The sequence below is a fragment of the Diceros bicornis genome, chromosome 3 (genome assembly GCF_020826845.1).
Source record: "Diceros bicornis minor isolate mBicDic1 chromosome 3, mDicBic1.mat.cur, whole genome shotgun sequence".
Taxonomy (NCBI): Eukaryota; Metazoa; Chordata; class Mammalia; order Perissodactyla; family Rhinocerotidae; genus Diceros; species Diceros bicornis.
The window spans coordinates 96,179,158-96,201,327 of NC_080742.1; the positions used below are offsets into that span (position 1 = coordinate 96,179,158).

The following is a 22,170-nucleotide window of genomic DNA, read 5'->3' on the forward strand; positions in this document are numbered from 1 at the left end:
AGAACGTTGCAAGATTGTCTAATCTTTTACATGCCTCTGATTTTTTAGTCTGCTTCACTGTGATGATTAGCAATAAAATCTTCTGAAACCTCACAGACTCATGTTCATTTCCTCAGGGACAACAAGGGAGGGTAGACTGGGTCCCACTTTCCCTTCAGGCTTGGAAGGAAGAGAGCACTAAGGAGCAGCCACTACATGGAGAAAAGAACCTGCTAGCCCTGAGTCCTGCCCCAGGTTAAGACACGGGAGCTCAGGGGGCTACCAGGCCTGGCAAGCAGCCCTGGGGAACGAGGAGGCCCACAGGAATCCAGCTTCTCCATCCTGCCATGCCCAGGGGTTGGCTGGACTGTGCCCTGCTCTCACATACCTGGATCCCCTGGTTCCTGAGTAATGATCTGTGTTCTGACCCCAGGCTGGCCTTGGCCTTGCTCCTGGTGTCTGTCCTGACACCAGTCCACCTACATAGGTGAGGTCACTCTTGTACTTGATTCTGACCCTTGACATCAGCCTAGTCTCAGAAGCCTTTTCCAGATTTCCCCACCTTATTTCTTCTTTCTCCTTTATAATCTCCTACCACCTGCCCAGCCTGATAATTACTTACCTACAAAGAGCCACAGCATCACAGGTGAGATGCACCTACCTCCCAAGTCCTCAAAGTCATGGATCCTCTTCCCAGCCCACCAGTCCTCCCATGTCCCCACCCCAACCTCAAGGTGTCTTCAACTGAATGAGACCCCAAGCATTTCAGCTACCTATGGTAACATATCTTTTAAAGTTTCAGTAAATTTGGGGGCTTGTGCTTTTCCTGGGCATTTTTCATTATTTTGCTGACCTTCTCCCAACCATAGGGGTATCCATGCCCTTCACATCTCCCTATTAGCTCATTGGCCAATGTCAAAAGATCTTTTGCCTAGGCTTCCCTGGCTTGGCCACTTTCTTTGTTATTAAAAGCACAAACTCGCCCCTCACACTTTTTAATTATCTTCTTAAGAGCTTTGTTATCTGTGTTCTTGAGGTACTCCTCAAGCTTCCCATCTCCTAGATCTTCCTTCCGGGTGAACACCACAATCGTATATTTCATAACTTCCTCTCCAAAGATGGTCTCCAGTTCCCTCACCACGTTTTCATCCTCCTGAGTGAACTGTCCCAGCTGCAACACCAAGACCAGAATCTTGCTCCCTTCTTCACAGCAGGACCAACAGCGTTCGACCTCCTGCTCCAGCTGGGATGGACCTCCTTAAGCACCGGGCATCAGGTGGAATGAGGGAGTGTCCACAACCACAACATCCTGCCCTTCCCACTTCCTCCTGCTGCTCTGGCACGTCTTGGTGATTGGCTGCGCTAGAAGCTGAGAGGGGAATTTGTCCCTTCCAAGGATGGTGTTCCCCGTCGCGCTCTTCCCAGTCCCGCTCCTCCCCACGAGGACAATGCTCAAGGCCTCTGTTGAAAGGAAAGCGGGAAAGATTCGTGACCACGGGCTGATCAGGGTATGACATTCAAAGTTATGCCATACATTACAGCAGAGGATGCTCAGAGAGCTTCAAGGCAACCCTCTCGCCTGGCAGCTCCATCCCCAGGCATGGGAATGGCTTGTTCCAGTCACGCGGTCTGCGAACTCAGAAGCAGGACTTGACCACAGTCTCTGCCCTGTGCTCATCCACTGACATGGCACTGTTCCTGTCTCTGAATCTGCTCTGCTCCCTCTTTCTGGTACCTTCTCTGACTCCCTGGCACCTTGTGAATGCTGCTGGCTTTATTATTCTTCACCTACTCAGCTGGTCCAGTGACCTACACAACTCATCTTTTTGTCTTCTGCTCCTGCTGCGACTATGTCTTCCTATTGCCAACTAATGCTAACTGTAGCAAAATCTCCTTGATGTATTTGAAAAATTATTCCATAGAATTGACTTTTCATGAAAAATGTAACTGTGTATACCAATGATGGTTTACCAGTTCCTTTGGCTGGGTCACACTGAAATCCATTTCTCATTAAGACCACGTTAAACTTGATTATGTCTCTCATGGATGAGTCAAAAGTCACTTCATGGTTTTAATAATGAATATCCCCTAACACTGTTCTGTGCAGTGACAATAATGGAGAATAAATTTTCCTATAAACGAAATTACAGATGCACAGAGATCTTACAAGGTGTATTACTGGGGGTTTCTTATGACTTTGCACTTCTACTGTGATCTCTCTCTCTCTCTCTCTTCCATTCAGGTCTCTTCACAGTTCTGCTCAATTATGAATTCTTTACCAAATTACTAGCATCCACCCCCCAAAAAAGAGGGAGGAAAGCTCGTTCTGTGCTCTTCCTTCCAGGGGAAATCATTGAATTGCTTATGCTGAAGCTGCAATCCTATAGTTATGCTTTCAGGATGAAAAATAGATGAATCTTCTGACACCCCAATATTTGTCATGTATTTCAGTCCCTGCTTCCATAAAATCAGAGGGTGTGGTTCTCAAGTCCTCTCTAATCTGATCTAACCTCCTCATCCCACGTTATCAAGATGTGTGAACGCTCCATTTCCATGAAGACTATTCCCTTTTGTTCCCTCCAAAGTGGCATGCTTAGTCCTACCTCCTTGCTTCAGATTGCTAGTGTACTCTCTGGAATGACTTCCAGCTCTCTGCTCAGCCATCCAAACTCTACCTATTCTCCAATGCCTGTTTCAAATTGGGCTTTCTCCACACAGCCTCCTCAGCTTTCTCACATGTCTGTACTTCATGAAGCTACCCAGCACCTGGCCCTCCATGAAGAATTGAAAGGGCTCAGTAAACAGATATGACTTGGTCTGATATTCTTCCTGGTGAGGACACTGTAGCAGAAGAGAATGGCACGAACAGTGCTGGGCTGGAAGAATCTCAGCTCAGGTCAGTAGAACATGGAACGCTTAGTGGTAGCAACTCCTGCTTTAGCAGTAGATAGGGTATTGTGACTGGGCTAATAAAACCCATCTAGTGCCATGTGGGGGCCACCCATCAAGAGCATTCAGGCTCCCTGTCCTGTCCAGTCAAAATAGCTTCCTCTCTCCAACAGAGAGAAGAGTAAAGAACCGAGAGACTGGACAAAGAAGATGAGAGAGAGAGTTAGGCTTAAGAGAAAGACAAGAGTAAGCCAATGATCGGGAACTATCTCATCACCAACACTGAGCAATGAGCCCTGGACAACAGATACACTGTAAGGAAAACAAGAGATTGGAAGAGGTCAACTCCTTCCCTTAAGACCCTCACCATCCAGCTGGAGAGATAGGATAAGGGTCATGAAAGAAGTAAACACCAGGTCAGGACATCGTGCACAGAAAGGCACATCACTTTAGTAAAATGTGAGAAAGAACGGAAAAAGAGAAAAGAGTTAGTCAATAGCATGGACCTGTCCTTTTTATCTTCTCTATGCCCTTCAGAAAATGAAAACTTCTTGTATATTTTAGATCTATTTTTTAAGTATATATGAAATGTTTTCTACACATTGTTTACCTCTCCCTCTGAGGAAGCAGGGCTTGTTTCCATTCTGCTGCACCACGTTCACAATTTTTTCCAGGAGCTGATCCACCTGGTGTTGCTCCTCATCTCCTGTCACTCTGTAGTTGAAGGCGCTGTATCTGTCTTTACATTTCTTGATGAGCTGGTTGAGGGATTCATTTGTGTCTTTTAAGAACGTATCTACATTCTGATCCCCTAGATCTTCTTTCCTGGTGAGGAGGACGATCATGTACTCAAAGAACTTGTCTCCAAAATTGCTTCGGATGGTGTCCAGCACTGCCTCATCTTTCTCAGTGAAAGAGCCCAGCGGGCTCACCAGCAGGAAGGCGTGGGGGCCCGGGAAGGTGTGTTTTGAAAGCTCTGATTCAAGGACCTTTGAAAGTGAGATGTCTGGAGTGTCAATGATTGAAATATTCCTCTCTTTCCAGATTCTGCTCTTAGACCTAAACATCTGGGTTACTGACTGTTCACTGAATTTGGTCTCAAAGACTCGCTTCCCCAGAAGGCTGTTTCCAACGGTACTTTTTCCAGCCCCACGCTTCCCCACGAGCAGGACCTTCAGTTCTGACATCCCAGGGTTCCGCTCACATCCTGTGGCCTGCAGCTGCTTCTCCTCTGGCCCTGTGGGACAAAAGGACAGATTCATATTCCCTTCTTGCAGTAGACACAGAGACGTGGACTGGTTTTATGATTTCTCATCCTTGTCAGTTTTTATAGAGAATGGCAGTAGGGTACTGAACCAGTAGAACTCTAGTCCTGGAGAGAAGCTACCCATCAAAGTTAAAGCCATGAAAGGCACCAGGAACAAATTAAAAGATACGTAAAGTGTGGGGCCGGCCCCATGGCTTAGCGGTTAAGTGTGCACGCTCCGCCACTGGCGGCCCGGGTTAGGATCCCAGGCACGCACTGGCACACCAACGCACCGCTTGTCCAGCCGTGCTGAGGTGGCATCCCACATACAGCAAATAGAGGGATGTGCAACTATGATGTACAACTATCTACTGGGGCTTTGAGGAGAAAAGGAAAAAAAAACGAGGAGGATTGGCAATAGATGTTAGTTCAGGGCCAGTCTTCCTCAGCAAAAAGAGGAGGATTGGTATGAGTGTTAGCTCACGGCTGATCTTTCTCACACACGCACAAAAAAGATACATAAAGGGCTTGAGGTTACCCAGGAACACGATAACGTTAAACTTGGCCTTCACTGGTATTGGTCCTTAGGCTTCCTCTCACTTTGCTACCAAAGGTAAGTACTGGGGCATGAAGTCAATGGACTAAGGCAAGACCAGGGAGAATCCAAGTTTAAAATGCCCCTTAGTGGTATATTCATAAAATAGAACAGAACTCAGCAATTAAAAAAAAAAAAGGGGGGAGTGACTGATATGCAATGTGGATGGATCTCTAAAACATGCTAAGTGAAGACAGCCAGCCACAATACTACATACTATGTAATTCCATTATACAATGTTCAAGAACAGACAAAATTAATCTATGTTGATAGAAGTCTGGAGATGGTTCCCTTTGCGGAGGGTCAGTAAGAACTTCTAAGCTGATGGAAACGCTCCATATCTTTATCTAGATGGTGGTCACACATGTGTAGATATGTAAAATGTCTTTGAGCAGTATACTTAAGATTTGTGCATTTTACTTCATGTGAATTATACCTCAATGGTGTAACAACCTGCACCTCAAAACTGTCTCTTCACACAGCCCTGTCCCCACTGCTCTCCTGTGGTCCAAGCTCAACACCAGACCTACGTGCTGAGCAAATGGCAGAGCCAGCAACTACAGGAAATATTCACTGAGTCTGAGTCATCCAGGGCGCTATTGGTGTGGATCGTCACTCAGTATCTGAGTGGCAAGTCTGGGAGGTGGAGTGAACATGGCATTTAAAGAAAGCAGCTGAAACGCTAGTGAAACCATGTCCTTGTTATGTCCCCTTGGGAAAGTTATTGCTTTCCCCAAAATCACCTTAGACAAGCTCACATTCTATAAAAAGTACTTTTCAACACCCTCATTCTGAGACGCCCCATGGTTCCCCACGACGTGCTGTTCTTTTACTTCCATGAGTCAATAAACCCCATTTTGTTCAGGAAGAGGTATATTCTTGGGGGTCTTGGCTAAAGAACTTGACAGAATTTTAAATCCCTACTGCTGCCTGAATTCACATATTTCTGGCTAAGTTTACTCATCTGTAAAATGAGCATAATGATAAGAACACCTTCTTTATAGGGTTGTTATGATGAATATGTATACAGGGTTGTTATGAGGATTATATGTTATATGCTACGAGGATTAAATGATTTATATATTTCCCACATAATACCAGCTGCAATTATTATCACTGTTAAAATTATAATTATTATTTTGGGGAGTTCTATGATGACAGAGATGTCATCTATCTTATTCACTGCTTAATATTCAATTCTTGCACAGAGCTGGCCCAGAAATAACCTGAAAGTCCATCAATAATGGGATGGTTGAGTTAGTTGTGTAAGCCCATACTATGGACCAAATTGCATGTACTAAACAGAACAAGGTAGACCTATACATACTGACTTATGCAGTATGCAGGATGTACTATTAGCAGCAATCATTACATGGATACTGAGCTCCATCACTGAAGTCTGTAAGTTAGTGTTATCTGTGAAGGTGTGGTTTCTGCTTTCCCAGTAGGAGTCAAAAACTGGGACGTGCTGGGGGGCCGGCCCAGTGGTGTAGCGGTTATGTTCCCAGGTTCCACTTCAGCTGCCCTTGGTTCACCAGTTCAGATACTTGGCGCAGACCTACTCACCGCTCATCAAATGATGCTGAGGCAGCGTCCCATATAGAAGAGCTACAATTCTACAACTAAGATGTACAACTACGTACTGGGGCTTTGGGGAGAAAAGAGAAATAGGAAGACTGGCAACAGGTGTTAGTGCAGGGCCAATCTTCCTCAAAAAAAAAAAATTGGGTAGTGCTGGATCCATGGCCAGACAAAAGAGGCTGAGTCAGAAAAGAAGCCGTGAGAGGCAAACCTAGCTCTGTAATATTTCAGAGACGGTCAATGACACCAACGCCATGTCCAGGACCTTTGCTGGTGATGCACCTACTCACAAGTATTAGGAGTTCCCTGGGAGACAGATGGTGGGCACTGACCTGAACTAGGTCTCCAGGGTGCATTTTTGTTCTGACTCATCTGGATAATTTTTCCACTACACTTTGACGCATGATACATTCAAAAGAATACAGATAGGAGCTTAACATTTTTTAAGAATCATCTTACTATGTGGATTGTCCTCCTTCTGTGATGTAGCTTCATTCACAGAGTCCTAGAAAATAAAGGGGGAAAATGATGCACGCAGATCTAAAATCTCATGTTTTCAGAAAGCAAATAAATGGAGACACAAGTGCAGTCATGTGTCGCTTAACGACGGGGATACATTTTGAGAAATGTGTCATTAGGCAATTTCATCATTGTGCGAACATCACAGAGTGCATTTACACAAACCTAGATGGTATAGCCTACCACACACCTAGGCTCAATGATACTAATGTTATGGGACCACCGTCATATATGTGGTGTGTCGTTGACTGAAATGTCATTATGCGGTGCATGACTATATATAATCCAGAGTGATCTGATGATTAGGATGTGGTCAAATCAAATCCATGGTCATGGTCCTTGCTGGCCTTTGTAGACCTGTTCATAATGATGGTTGTTCTCGAGACCTCACTGCAGCTGCTGCTGCTGCTGTGACAGTTTCCCAGAGTAAGAAGATGGGTCCTGTTCTCACACAGAGAAGCCCCACAAATGCCATCTAACCAGGACATTGTTCCTGAAGCTCTCTAACTTTACTTCTCCACAGTCCCTGAGAGTAAGAGTAATTCCTTCCAAAGTCTTCCAGAGTTTCTGCTATTCCTGGAGATAATCCAGAGACTTAAGAAGAGTTTCCAGACTCCCTGAAAGAAGAAACTAGCCCTGTAGTGCCTGTGATGTGCATCTGAGGAACAAGGGGAAGGGAGGAGGTTGGGGATCAGCTCCCCACATAGCTCCAACGTCTTCTTCCCTCACTGCACCCCTGGTACAGAGATGAAGCTTCTTCTAACATGAGATCCAGAAAAATTGGAACCTTCCCCATCCAGGTGGGCAAATAGAGACAACAGAGGATGGGGTGACAAACACACAACTGGCATCCCCTTCAGCTGCCTGGTGAAGCCTTATACTCTCTCCCGAAATTTAAACTTTCATGGAACCAAAAGAGAAGGTGAAAACAGTGATATACAATCTTGATGAATCTACTGTTCTTAGAGACTTCCTGTACTTTATTTTAGCCTTATCTCTGTTAAATCTCCATGCCAGCCAAGGAAATTTCCCTCTGCTCTCTTACTTGGCCCTACCCAAAACCGTTGACACCCTCAATCATCTCTCCCGAGGTCCTCTCCAGTCAGCTCGGAGTATCAGACTTCTTTTTCTTTGAACACAGCCCAGTTCAAATTCTTTCACGTTTTTTAAGTGCAAAAGATTCTTACAATGCAAATGTGTATTACCTAAAAATTAACAATTTTCCATCTCCAATCCATCAGAACAGTAACAGTTTTATATATATATGTAGATAGATGATAGGTAGATATATATATCATATATGTATATGAAGGAATACATACATATATAGATACATAAGTTATATATGTACAGATATATACCCTTCTATGTTTTTCTATGTTTACACAAATACATACGAACATATAGAGAGACTTACTAGGCTTTTTATTCTGCAATTTGCTTAATAATATGTCCTGTACATCTGCACAAGTCAATTCATACAGCTCAACCCCATTTTTTTTTTTAGTAGATGTTACTTGTTCCATAGTATGAACATATACAACTAATGCAACCATTCTTTTATTGATAGACCTTCAGATTATTTCTGGCTTTACTACTTCAAAAGATGCTGTGGTAAATATCCTTGTACACAGATCTTTATACATAAAAACGTTTTTATTTCTGGGTGATATCATCCTAAATGTGGGAATCTTGCTCAGTCTTTAGATTGTTAAAGTCCTTAAAATTTCCATTATTTATTAGAACCTCATATACTTCTATAATAATAACAATAATAATAATAACAGTTGATAATTATTGAACACTTACCAAGTTTCAAGCATTTGCAAACAACTTTGTAAGCATTTCATTGAATGCTTATTACATAGTATTATTACCTCCTTTTTACAGAAGACAAAATTAAGGTGCTGTGATCAACAAAGCAGATACGAGTTCTGTCCTCATGGAGTTTGTGGGGAGGCTCCCATCACAGATCTATTCAGAGGAATCACTTGGTACGATGATGACCACGTGAGAAGCACTGAGAGGGAGGGGAGCTGCGGGGGCTCACCCAGGGGACAATCAGGGAGGACTCCCTGAGGAAGTGAGTTTAAGCTGAGGCAGATGGACACGTAAAAGCAGATCTGGGATGGGATGGGATGGGAGAGGGGAAGCCTCAGGCAGAGTGAACTGCAGGTTTGAGGCTCTAGAGTGGACATGAGCATAACTCAAGGACCAAAGGGAAGGCCGGTGACACCAGCACATAGAAAGCAAGATAGACGGTGAGGGACCAGGTCAGGTCAAGGGCTCTGAACTTGATCTGAAGACCAGCGGGGAGTCACTGAGGCATTTTAAATCAGAGGGTGTTCAGGTTACACTGTAGAAAACTCATTCTGTGCCCCTTCTCCTCTCTGCTGACATCTCTGTTCCAGGCCTCCTTCAAGAGAGAGACAGATGGTCATGAAGGAGAGAGAGAGCTCAGGCCTAGGAGACAAGAGAGCAAGTGACTTCAGTTCTCTTGAGCCTCTGGGGCCTCATCTGTAGAACATCAGTACATAGAATTGTTGTGAAGACTTAATCAGTTCATGTATGTGCCTGGAACTTAGTAGGTGCTCAACGAATATCCATTTCTCTCTCATTTAGATCATGTTTGGGCTCAATACTCAGTAGCTGTAAGAAGATTCGCTCTGACCAAAACTGTCCCCATGCTGAATTCTTGCTTGCTTCACATTCTCCAGCACCTACATTTATAGAATTCTCTATACCAACATTCACTTACCTGCACTGAATCACTTATTGCTTTGTTTCTTATGCATAGGTCACTCCAATTGAATGGTACTCTCCTCAAAGGCAAAATTTTACATTTTTGTATCTTCCTTAGTTAAGAATACATTTTCCATTCCAGTTTAAAAATCAAATAAAATATCACTCTGGCTGTTGTGTGTGAAATGGATTGGAGGGTAAGGCACAAGAATGAAGGAGGGCAAAGTTGTTAGTAGAATCCTTATAAAATAGGACAGGGAAGAAAAGAGGCTGACTTAGACCAAGTGGTGGTAGTGGAGATGGAGAGAAGCAGGTGGATTCCAGGTACACTGATGACCTCTTGGATATCAGCCGCAAGCTAGCAGTGGTATCAAAGCTGACATCTGGGTTTAGGTTTGAAGTTCATGGTGTGCACCACAACCAGTTACTGAGTTGAGAGCAAGACTGAAGTCTTATAGATTTAAGAGGGAAAAGCAAAAGTTTGGACATGTTAAGTTTGAGATCCTACAAGAGAGCCATGTGGACATGTCAAGTAGCAACTGGAAAAAGGAGTCAGAACTCCGAGGACAGATCTGGACCGGTATTACTAATTTGGAAACTGTTAGCAAGAGATAGAGCTCAAAGCCGTAAGAATATGGAATCATCTGAAGAGAGAGTGTAGAGAATTGAGGAAAGGCTAGAACCAAGCCCCAAAGATGCCAACATTTAGAGATCATTAGAGCAGGACCCAGCCATCTCTGGAGTAGCCAGTAAGAGAGGGGGCAAAGATAAGAGGGTAGCTTTATTGAAGCCAAGGGAAGAGAGGGTCTAATGAGTCACTTGTGTCTCCAATACTACGGGGGTAAAGTTAGATAGGGACTTAAATGTATCCAATAACTTGCCAATAAAGTCCAAAGTCCAAAGGGTAATACTCAGAGTAACCTACCGGCTGCCTCATCTTTCCAGATATGGATAAATATCTCCTTAAGCAATGCTTGTGTTCCATCACACAATGCAACATTTCACTTATTTACACTCATTTTCAACCTACTAGCTCTAGCAACATAGAGATCTTTGGAGACCTTAACAAGAATTCTCACCTGGAATCCAATGTCTTCATTTCTGAATTTCACACAATATGGTCTTCGGTTCTCATCCACCAAACACGGGACCTTGCAGAGGAGCTCCCTCACCTGAGTGTCCCACTCACCCTCACTTGCCTTGTTGTTGAAAGCGCAGTACCGGTCTCCACAGTCTTGAACCAATTCCCTAAGAGAGTCATCATCTTCAATGTAATCTTGTAGGGAGTCATCACCGAAGTCATCCTTCCGGGTAAAGACAACAATGATGTGCCTCTTGGCTTCAGCTCCAAACACCTTCCAGATGGCATCAATTGTTTCTTTGTCCTCCGGCTTATGGTAGCCAATGGGAATTACCAGAAGCAGGACATGGAGGCTGGGAGCGGAGAGCTCCAAGCAGTGTTCAATGTTGCGGTGCCTGTCACTGGCACAAGGTACTGAAGAGAAAAACTCGAGGGTGTCGATGATCACAACCTCCCTCTCTCTTGTGGCCCCCTTCTCCTCCTGGCACATTTTAGTCACCATCTCCTCACTCGGCTTGGACTTGAACACAGCTTTGACCAGAATAGTGTTTCCTGTGGCACTCTTTCCTACACCATGTTTGCCTAGGAGGAGAAGCCTCAGTTCCGACATGGAGCAGCCCTCCTCTGACTTGCTCTCCAGACAGAGGCTCCTGCTTATTCTGTTGGGACAAAAAGCAACACATCAATGTTCAACTCACACGCAGAGTGGAGAGAGGAACAGCAAGAAACTACATTTTCTTTTTCACTCAACTTTTTGGCCAAGGATTTGGGCCACTGAAGTCCTAGACTCAGACTAGACTGGGACAAGAAATCCTGTTTCCTAGGATCTTCCCTGGGCTCTTATCTCTGAAATAAACCCATATTGGTAAAATGTCAAACACTGTTGATAACCCCTTTCTCTATACACATCTCCCACTCTACATGCTGAGGGGATCTAGACACTCTCTGTGATGGAGAGAGTAACGCCCCACTCCCCCAAGATGTCCATGTGCTAATCCCCGGAATCTGTGACTAGGTTACCTTTCATGGTAAAAGGGACTTTGCCAGGGTGGTTAAGGATCTTGAGATGAAGAGATAACCTTGAATCATCCAGGTGAGCACAATCTCATTAAAAGAGGTCTTTATAAGAGGGAGGCAGGAAAGTCAGTGTGAGAAAAAAGAGATGTGAGGACAAAAGTAGAGATTGGAGAGTGAGAGAGATTTGAAAATGCTACACTGCTGGCTTTGAAGATGGAAGAAGAGGCCACAAGCCAAGGGGGGATCCAGGCGGCCTCTAGAAGCTGGAAAAGACAAGGACACTATTCTCCCAGAGAGCTTCCAGAAGGATCATAGTCCTGCCCAACACCTTGATTTTAGGACTCCTGACCTCCAGAACTGTAAAATGATAATTTTGGGGTTTTTAGGAACTAAGTTTGTGGCAGTTTGTTACAGCAGCAAAACAAAATCATACATTCTCTCTCCCAGCTTCCCCTCCAACTAGGAGTGTCCGTGTGACCTGATGACAGTGGAGGGAACGTTGGCTTGGGCCTTCTGGGGATGCTGTTTTGTTCTTGATGGTAGGGGCAGACTCGAGTAGAGAGCTCCTGTTGTCACTTCTTCCCCATTCCACTTATTTGGAATTCAAATGTGATATCTGGAATTGCGGCAGATATCATGGGGCAATGAGGTAACAAATAAGAGAACAAAAAGTCAACAGGCACCATCAGGCTAAAGCACGGCAGAGTAGAAAGACAGAAGGATCCCTGCTGATGTCACTGAGCTGCCAGAACACCCTCGAGACCGCCTCTTTGTTAAATAAACAGCTAATATTCTTACAATTTAAGCTGTTGCTACTCAAAGTGTGATTTGCGAGCAGGAATATTGGCAACAACTGGGATCATAGTAGAAATGCAGAATCTTAGGCGCCACCCCAGACCTGCTGAATCAGAATCTGTAATTTAACAGGTTCCAGGTGATTCTCATGAACACTCAAGTTTGAGAGACACTGATGTACGCCACCGTTACTTACAAATTAGCATTCCCAACTGAATCAGAATCCACAGGAAGAGCAAATTTCCCAAGACCATTAGTTGAATAGTCCAACCTTTGTCAGATGATTCTGTCAGACACCAGGTGCCCCTATTTCCATGAGACTGTCCCTAGGTTCTCTGTTTTGTCCACTGGACTCAGTCTATTCCTGAACCAGAATGTCTTAATTACTAAAACCATATGACTTAGTATAATTTTAAAATAGGTCTTAGCTATCTGTCGAGCAGCCCTCAACACCTTACTATTGTTCAAAATTGTCTCACTACTCTTGGCTTTTTAATCGTCTACAGGACTTTTAAATCAGGTGTCATTTTCTTTGGGAAATCCTGTTGAAATCCTGAAGGCCCCTGCACTGAGCTGACAGCATAGTTTGAGAAGAACTGACATCTTCACAATGTTGTCATTCCCGCCATTCTTTTTGTTGTAGTTTTAAATACGTTCTAATTTCAACTGATTTCTTTTTGATCCATAGATTAAGAGACATGATTACTAAATTTAACAATGTATTGGGAGACTGGCTCTCTTTTTTGTTATTTCCAATGTTACTGCACTATGGTCAGAGAACAACATCTGTATAAAATATTTGTCCTTGATTGAGATTTGACCCAATAAAACTCTGGTAAATGTTTCGTGTGGGCTTGAAAAGAATGTGTAGCCTGTAACTGTGGGTGCCTTTCACAGAGACCCCCCTCCATCTCTGCTACCTCAGCTCCAGTTCCCCAGAAGGTCCAGCATGCCCTTCCCTGCACTCTTCTCCCCCATCTGCCTGGAAAATTCCTCCCCATTCTTCACACATAGCTTAAGTGTCACCTCCATGTCAAGTTTTTCCTGATTTTTCCAGATTGAACTCATCATCGGCTCTTTTCTGGACTCCTGCAATAACATTATCGCTGGTCTCCCTGCTCCCACCCTCCTCCTAGAGCCTATCATCCATCAGCTGCTGGACTGCTCCTGCTAAAACAAGAGACGATAATGTCCCTCATCCCCCCAAAATCCCCCAGTGGCTTCCCAGCCCCTCAAAGTAACAGGCAAGCCTTTATAGCAGTCTACAAGACCCTACCCAGTCTGGGCCCTGGCCGCCTCTCTGACCTCATCTCCCTCTCCCACCTTGCTTTGTCTGCTGTAGGCACATCAGCCTCCCTGCTGTTCCCCAAACTGTGACCTTGGGCCTTTGTGCTGGTTGTTCATCTGAGCTAGAACGTTCTTCCCCCAGACTTGTGCAAGGCAGTTTCACTTTTTAGGTCTCTACTACATTGTCCCCATGATGCAGGAGGCCTTCTTCAGTGACCCTCTATTTAAGAGCAACCCGCCCCTCTGCGCCCACCAGCACCCCTGTCCCTGCACACTGCTCTGTGTTTCTCCCCAGCCCCCACTGCTACCACCCTTCACAAGTGCATCTACCTGCTTATCGCTTTCTTCTTGTCTCCCGCCTCTATAAGGTAAGTCGCACGAGGACAGGGACTTGTTCTGCTGTGTTCACCACTGTCCCTACAGCACAGAGAAGGCATCCCATAAACACTTGCTCAGGACTGAGGAGATGGTTGTTGACTTGAAGAACAAAGAAACACAGCTGAAGAAAGTGAAGAGTGAGAAAAGCCCCATTTCTGTGTAGCCATTTGACAGTTTGTCCCTTTTAAGAGAGCAGTGTCACGGACCACTGAAGGGAGAAACCGCACTGCAAGGACAGAGTCAGAGGAGGTGGAAAGGGAGGATGCAGACTCCTCCTTCAAGAGGCTTCACCACCGAGGAAACCCAGTGGGCTGAGGGGAGGAGAGCCCACGGGGGCCACGCACAGGGGCCTGGGCTCCTCTCTAGAATCACCTGGATCTCTGCAGGACGCAAGAGGCCAAGCCCGCCTCAGACTGAGACACTCACCCCAGAACGGTTGCTCCAAGGAGAAATAGATGTCTTGGTTGCTTAAGTCCAGTAGCTGTTGGGACTCTTCTAAGAGCATCCTCTGACCCCGACATACTCCTTTATAGAGAAGACCTGAGGAAGTGAGGCCCTCAGACTAGCGCTGCTTCCCAGGCCAAAGATTTCTTTCCCCAAGCTAGTAAATCACTTGAAATGCTAGAACTTGGAGCTAGCAAAACACTTAAAATGCTAGAACTTGGATGCTTTCCTATAGGTCTTAAAATGAAACCCTTTTTGTGACAGATAATACTGTCCAAAGTCCCTGGTTGCTGCTACAGAAGGATGTCCAACACTTCAAAAGACTTTTTTATTTTATCTTCTTTTATTATGGTAAAAAAAACCCATAACATTAAATTTACCACCCTAAGAGCATAGTTCAGGAGCGTCAAGTACATTTACCTTGTTGTGCAACGAGCTCCAGAACTTTCCCATCTCGCCACAGGGAACCTCCATACCCTTTAGACACTAATTCCCCCTCCCGTTCCTGTTCCCTCCCTGGTAACCCCCTTTCTACTTCTGTTTCTATGATTTTGATGACTTAGATACTTCATACCAGTGGAAGCAGACAGGGGTTTGTCCTTTCGTGTCTGGCTTTTCTCACTTAGCATCATGTCCCTGAGGTTCACCCATGTGAGAACACGTCATCAGGAAACAGAGCCTGAGCCCACACCGTCACACCAGGCTTGGTCTTCGACACGTCTGAGGTGGTGCTGAGCCTTCCAGAGACCCCACGGAAGGAGCAGCAGTGGGGGCCCTGAACGGGCTTTGAGGGACCTCTCTGTCCCCAGGGGTGCACCTCCCTCTGGGCTGGTCTTCATGGTCAGCCTCCTTGGGAAGCTGAAGGAAAACCTGGTTATGCTGGCGCTGCCCACTGAGGGCTCGGGGCTTCACCCTGGTGGGGAAACTGACAAAGCCTCCCTGTCCCCTCCCACTGACCCCCCTTAGTGAAGGAGGACCCGCCGCAGGAAGACGGCCCACCTCTACTTCTGTTGGGCACTAGGTCAGTTCACGTCAAATCAGCTCATCAAAACGATCAGACAAAAGTCTTCATCCCGGCCAGTGCTCACCAGCCACCCCAGAATGAACAGCCCATCAGAAAAGGTGTGACCGACCAGGGCTGGGGTGGGTTTTTGATGACAATCAGACTTCACGAAGTGGGGTATATTTAGGGAAACCCTTAGGAGTGGGGCGAGGCCTTTAGTCGTGGAATTTAGATCAAACCCTGGTGATGTGCGTTGTGGGGGCACAGAATTGTGTTTAGGTGCGAGGGCCCAGGGTGGGGCTGGATTAGGTCAGCGTTGTCGGGAGGCCATAGTTTGTTACTGACCATCTACAGTATGCCTCGTCCTGGGATGACAGACCACTCTGGGAGGAACAGGGAAAGTGCAGGCACTCTGCACTCCAGGAGCTTCCACTCGCTCTGATCCTTGGCCAACCTGGAGGGAACCTCCCAGACGCATCCCTTCTCTGCTGATTGTCAGCTCCTCTCCCCTTTACCCTGTAACTGTGCCATCTGCCTTCCTGCCTCTGCCTTCCCTAGTATTGCTCTGAAATGTGCCCCTACCCCCTGCCCCGGCTCAGCCCTCTTCTCCACCAGGGCCTAGCTTCTCTAACCGCCTAGCCCCCATTCCCCCTTCCTCCTCTGAGCAGTACCCATGTTAATTACCATCTCACACTCGGGTATTATGTGCAGTCTTACACTCCAGCTTCCTGTGGGTGTGTGTGTGTCTCGAATCTCCAACGAGACTGTGGGCTCTGAGAGGACAAGGGTCTAGCACAGGGCTGGGCCCGTAACCTCAGGAAATACGCGTCGACTGGCTGATGGGTCAGGTGCTGGAGGTTGTGGGGTGGCTGGTGCCGGGAGGTGCCAAAGGGGAGAGGGCCTGTGAGCTCACCGGTGGGTGCATATCACTGGGCTGTGGGCTGGCTCCCCTGGGCAATAATGGCCAGAGGAGGCCTCAGATCCTCCCCTACTTGGGGCCGTGGGACAGGAGGGACCCCCCATGCTGTGCAGGAGTGTGCGTAAATGCTTGTCCAGACTGGATATTTCCGAAGGTCACTGACACCTGCCGGAGCTGACCGAGTGGAATCAACATTCTCTCGACGTGAGCGAGTGTGAGGACTGGTCGTTTAGGGCTCAGCTGGGAGAGGGCAGTGGCCTCTGGCTTGCTCCATCATTTCTTGGGGAGTTATGTTCACAGTAACTCGTGGTGGCCAAAGGCTAGAGGAAACACAGCTCAAAGGCCACAGCAGTGAATTAGTTTAGGCTCCCCCCCAGTGTGGATGTTTACCGCCATTTGCATTTGGATAATGGATATTGGGGCTCCTTGAAGTAGCCCCAACATCTTGCTCAGCCCGCAGTGAGGCCTGAGAACCTGCGGGGTGATTCCCATCGGTACCTGAGAGGTGGGTGGCTGAATGTCAAGAGACCATCCAGCTCCGGAGCGGGGCCATCTCCACCGAAGGGTCTTGGCCAGTCACATAACTCTCCTGAGCTTAGTCTTCTCATCTGTCACACGGGGAAAGCAATTCCTGCTCCTCTTACCCCACGGAGTCATGGGAACAAATAACGCACATAAGCTGTAAGCTGCAAGCTGCACAGCACAGTGCAGAGGCAGGGCTTTGCCATCCTCCTCCTCCTGCCGAAGGGGGCCCTCCCTGGCCACTGACCACGTCATTTCACAGCCCACGTGTCTTCTGTCACGGAAAGTGCTGGAGAGTGGAGTTTATGTCAGGCCGGCCACCAGCAGCCATGAGACTTGGCTGAGTGAGTTCCCTCCTGTTTTTTGGTGAGGGGCTGGGCCCGATCATGGCTGAGGCTCACTCCAGAATGTTCTATCAGGGAGGAAGACAAATCTTCTACCCACTCTAGGTCCTTCTGGCTGGGTACGAATTAAATTGACATGAGACAGAATAACAGGAGAAAATCAAACAAAGCTTTATAACACGTGTACTTGAGAGAAACCCAGGAAAGCTGAGTAATTCGCCAAAAGGGCTGAGCTGCCAGCTTAAATATCATCTTCAGCTAAAGACAAAGGAGGATGTTGGGTGTAGTGGTTTGGAACTTCAAAGGGGAAGAAGGCAATTCACCTGGAGATGGAAAAGCAAATGTTTGATAGATAAGATTGGGCTTAGCAAGGACCCTCCAAGTCTACCGATACTCAGAGTTATCCATGGTGATGGCCTGTCCTGGGGACAGGCCTTTTATCTTAAATTCTTTTAGGCAGTTAGGGGGAAGACCAAAGTTTCTTTTAGAGTCTTTTATTCTTAAAAATAATCAAGGCAGGGCAAAGAGACACATTTTGGGGTGGCCAGTTCTGATCCCCCACAGTTCCTTCTGTGCCTTGCTCTTTGACCCAGATTTGGGGCTGCATCAGTTGTCTCTGTCAGCCAAGGGGGGTCCCCAGTGGTGGTGACTGGAGGACAGGGCCTTCGAAACTTGACTGGGGGAGGGGAGGGAATCAGGTAGGACTTGTTCAACTCCACTTGATGCCACAAGGGGGAACAGTCCTCACATAACTGAGAGTGCAGTGACTCCATGGGACACCGGGACCAGCCCGCCTTTGGCTCTGCTCTCCCTTGTGTTGAGTGTTGGCCGCCACAGCTCGCAGGGAGCCCCCTGCCCTCCTGGGCTCGGTTCCTCCCTGAGCGGAGCTGCGGGGCTGACTCGTTGGCCTGTTATCAGACCAGTGTCGCGCCAACACATCTATGCAGTGTTCTGAATGGCCAGGCCTGGCCAGCGCTGCCGCTGAGGGGTCAGCCCCACCTGGAGTCCACGGTCCGCGAGCAGAGGCAGGGAGGGTTCACAGGGAAAACCGGAGGCAAGAAGGCAGGCGAGTGTGTTCCAGGTGGCAGACCACCACCCCTGCTACCGACCAGCAGACCAGCAGCGTTGCGTCTCCTGGGAGCTCGTTGTAAATGCAAAGTCACAGCCCCCTCTGGACTCCGGGTCAGGAGCTGCATTTTAACCGGATCCTCAGGGAATCGTGATGCAGGTGCTCTGCTCTGCGTCACTTTCCCACCTCTCTGGTGGCCTTTTCACTCTGGCGTTCCATCAACTCTACCTCCAAAAGGGAGGAGACGGAGGCCTGGCATTTCTCATAGGCAGGCTTGTGGGATGTAGAGACAAGACACTACCTCCGCCAGGGCCCAGTGTCCAGGCCACAATTGCCTCCACCGCACCCTGGGGACAGGGGTGTAAGTCAGCGGTGCCCGTCCTGACCAGCCTGCCCGGCCAGGTCTCATGGGAATTTACCGTCAGTACAGAAGACAGTACAAGAGAGAAAGGCCCAGAAAAGAGCCAGTGCAGGTGAGAAAGCAGGCCACTGGCCTGGCGCGATTCCTCCACCCGGTCTGTGCACCCTCCCATCCCCTTCCCCACCCTCCTACGACCCCCTTCAGAACATCGCCAGGCCCCGCTTTCCTCACCCTAATAATGCCCAAGCGAGAGGATACCTGCCGTGATGCAGCTGTGCCAGATCCCCTTTCTAAGCTGCTGATGGTGCACAGCTGCCAAGCCTCGGGGGCTGCCCCTAGCCCACCCCACCTCAAGAATGACTGCTGACACAGGAGGGGCCGGCTCTGAAGTTCAGTGTGCCCAGAGCTCCCCAAGGGATCAGAGGACGCTGGTCTCCAGCTGAGACCACATCACTGGCCCCTTTCCCTGCCCCATCCTGCTTCCCACTCCTCTTCTCCAGAGAGCACTTCCCGACAGTTCTTGTTCCCCTTGAACAGAATCCTCGTCTCAGTCTCTGCTCGTGGGGACTCCGACCCAAGGCAGCGTCTCTGAGGAGTGCACACTCCGAGCATCTTGCACACATAAGAGATCATGACTAGTCTCTTTTTTGGCGACTCTGTGTGGAGCTGGTCACCTGCAGGCTTTCAGGGAAGAACTGCTGATGGATTAACAGACTGGAGGTGGCCATCTCCCTCGTGAGAGGCCAGGCCAGAGGACCCACGTGCTGGCGTGGCAGCCCCTTACCAGCTGCTCTGAGGCCCGTCAGCTGGAGACCAGGCACAGGAATCTAGTTCAGGGGTCAAGGCTTGGGGTCTAGTGACTGTGTGGTTTTGGCCAAGGTCCTTACCGTTTTGAGCCCATTTTCCTATCCACGAAACGAGCGGTGCACCAGCTGCCCTCTGAGGTTTCTTTCTTTCGGGTCTGAAATTCTACAGTTGCCTCCCCACTGCTTGTGTGGGCTCTTTCGGGTGGTAAGGAGCCGAGACCCACTTGGGCTGGTGATGGGCCATGTGGCAAGGCCTCAGGAGACGTGAGCAAGCCCCCACGTGCCCCTGTGGCCCCCAGGACAGCATTCCTTCTCCTCTGGTCCCGAAGCTGTTCCTATGACTCAGCCTTGCTCCTTCCTTCGGCTGCCACCACCTCTACGCTGTAGCACGTGCTCAGGGAACTGGAACTGGATTTTCTTTTCTTTAAGCAAGAGAACTGCAGTTTGTGGCGGTGGAGACAGAAAGTCACCTTGGAGCAGACCTTCTTTGTTTCTGGAAGGTCATCGGACCCTTTTGGTTAAACCCACATAGAACAAATACCCACCAGTATTCTCACTATTCTTTTTTTTTTAATTTTTTTTGTGAGGAAGATCAGCCCTGAGCTAACATCTGTGCTAATCCTCTCCTTTTTTTTTTGCTGAGGAAGACCGGCTCTGAGCTAACATCTATTGCCAATCCTCCTCTGTTTTTCTCCCCAAAGCCCCAGTAGATAGTCGTATGTCATAGTTGCACATCCTTCTAGTTGCTGTATGTGGGACGCGGCCTCAGCATGGCCTGAGAAGCAGTGCGTCAGTGCGCACCCGGGATCCAAACCCTGGGCCGCCAGTAGCGGAGCACGTGCACTTAACCGCTAAGTCACGAGGCTGGCCCTCTCACTATTCTTGAACTAGCCTTGGACTCGGGAAGCATTTCAAACGCAGATGCTTCAGACCGGCATGTTCACTGTTGTGTTTAACAATAATCATTTTTAGAAGGCTGTTGTTAGGCAGAGCACCTGAAGACAGGGGCCTCTGAGAAGTGGGAAGGACCTGAAATTCTCTCCCTGGTGAGGGGCTGAGCTGGCCCTTCCCCTGGCACGTGGAAGCCTGCTAGGGGGCAGCAGCTCCCCTGGGACTGGGTTTAGACGGTGTGGGTTCAAGAGAGCCTTGTTTATAGGAGCTGCGGGAACTGTGTCCTTGTGCGGGGCAAGAGGGGCTCTGGAGACGGGTGGCATGGTGGTGCCCGTGGGGTCCTGAGAGGTGGGAGAGACACTGGCTGAGGGACAGAGGGGCAGGCAGCCTCCACTGTCCGTGAGCACTCCCAGTAATTACTGGGGGTGTGTGTGGGGCCCCTGGAGGAAGAATGGACCACGTAGAGGTCTAGGGATGGGGAGGGCTCGGTCTTCGTCAGAGCAGAAGAGGCAGCGTGTTTCAGGCTGGTGAAGCAGGGCCCACTGGCCATTGCTGCCCCCGCTGCCTTCTGCTTGCTGCTGTGCCTCCTGCTCGTGGTTAGTGCTTGTTCTCCTCTTTTCTGCCACTGCCCTCGGCTTCCTCGCCACCAGCTCTGTGCGCCCCCCCCCTTTGTCTCACGTGCGGACTCTTCGAGGCAGATTTTGGTGGGACTGGCCACTGTCCCTTTAGGGTGTCCCTTGGACAGAGCCCATCCTCCCAGCACTGCTAACGTTGCTAGTGAGTCTCTAGCTGGCGTCCCTGGGTGCGCGCACACGCCGGGTCCAATAGCTCTGGCCACGGTGCCCGAGGGCCAAGGTGTCAGTGCTGGGACTCCTCATGAGGGAGGGCCGGAGCGTGTGTTCTCAGAGGGGGCAGCTCACAGGCCCTGGGCTGCCCAGCTGGTCCAGCCAGTGCTCTGTGTTTTCTCCCTAACGTGCACTGTGCAAATCTCTAGTTCGGTAGATTATCCCATATGCCTTGTGCCTTTTGTGTACTGTTTTCTTAGGATTTAGCTTCTCGTGTTTTTGGCTTGATCTGCAGTCAGTGACAGATTGTGCATCATTTGATGGCTCACTGTCGCATGTGTAAACCCCTCGAGGGCTCGGAGGAGGTTTTGCGGGTCTGGGACCGCGGTGTCCGACACTGGGAGGCCCCAGCGAACAGGCGATGGCCCGCTTGCATGAGCGTTGGCTTCGATTGATTCACGCTCTGGGTACAGTGCTGGGCTTGGAACAGAAATGTCACTTTGGGGGCTTCTTTCAGTTCCTGTTGCCTCCTTCTGGTTGGTATAAATTATAGGCACTTCTCCCTAGTGCCCGGAGAGCATTATAAAATAGAACTGTTTTCTTGGTCTCATTGGAGCATATTTGGGAAATCTTACAATGTGAGAAAATCAAGAAAGAGAGCCAGCGAATACAGCAGTCCCATTTATCAGTAACTCTCAAGAAAACCCCAATTATCACTGGTAGGTCATATTCTGTGAACACAATGCAATAGGATTAGAAATTATTAACAACAACAACAAAAGCAGCTCTCAGGCTGCCAGGGTACCCCGAGCCTGAGGCTGACACCACCCCAACAACGTGGGGAGGGGGCTCTGCTCTCCTCATCTTTCAATAAAGCTGTTGGTCTAACTCAAAATAAAAAAAGCAAATAAAAGCTT

At 48.2% G+C, this 22,170-nt stretch overlaps 1 protein-coding gene across 1 annotated transcript; it reads right to left on the bottom strand.

The window, feature by feature from the left end:
- Positions 1–752: 752 nt before the first annotated feature.
- Positions 753–21,689, bottom strand: LOC131400555 (GTPase IMAP family member 8-like). Its single transcript, XM_058535275.1, is given in 7 exon segments — positions 753–775; positions 778–1,440; positions 3,479–4,105; positions 6,750–6,795; positions 10,631–11,291; positions 14,062–14,148; positions 21,583–21,689. Coding segments are annotated over 7 exon segments (2,214 nt in total).
- Between the last annotated feature and the right edge of the window lie 481 nt (positions 21,690–22,170).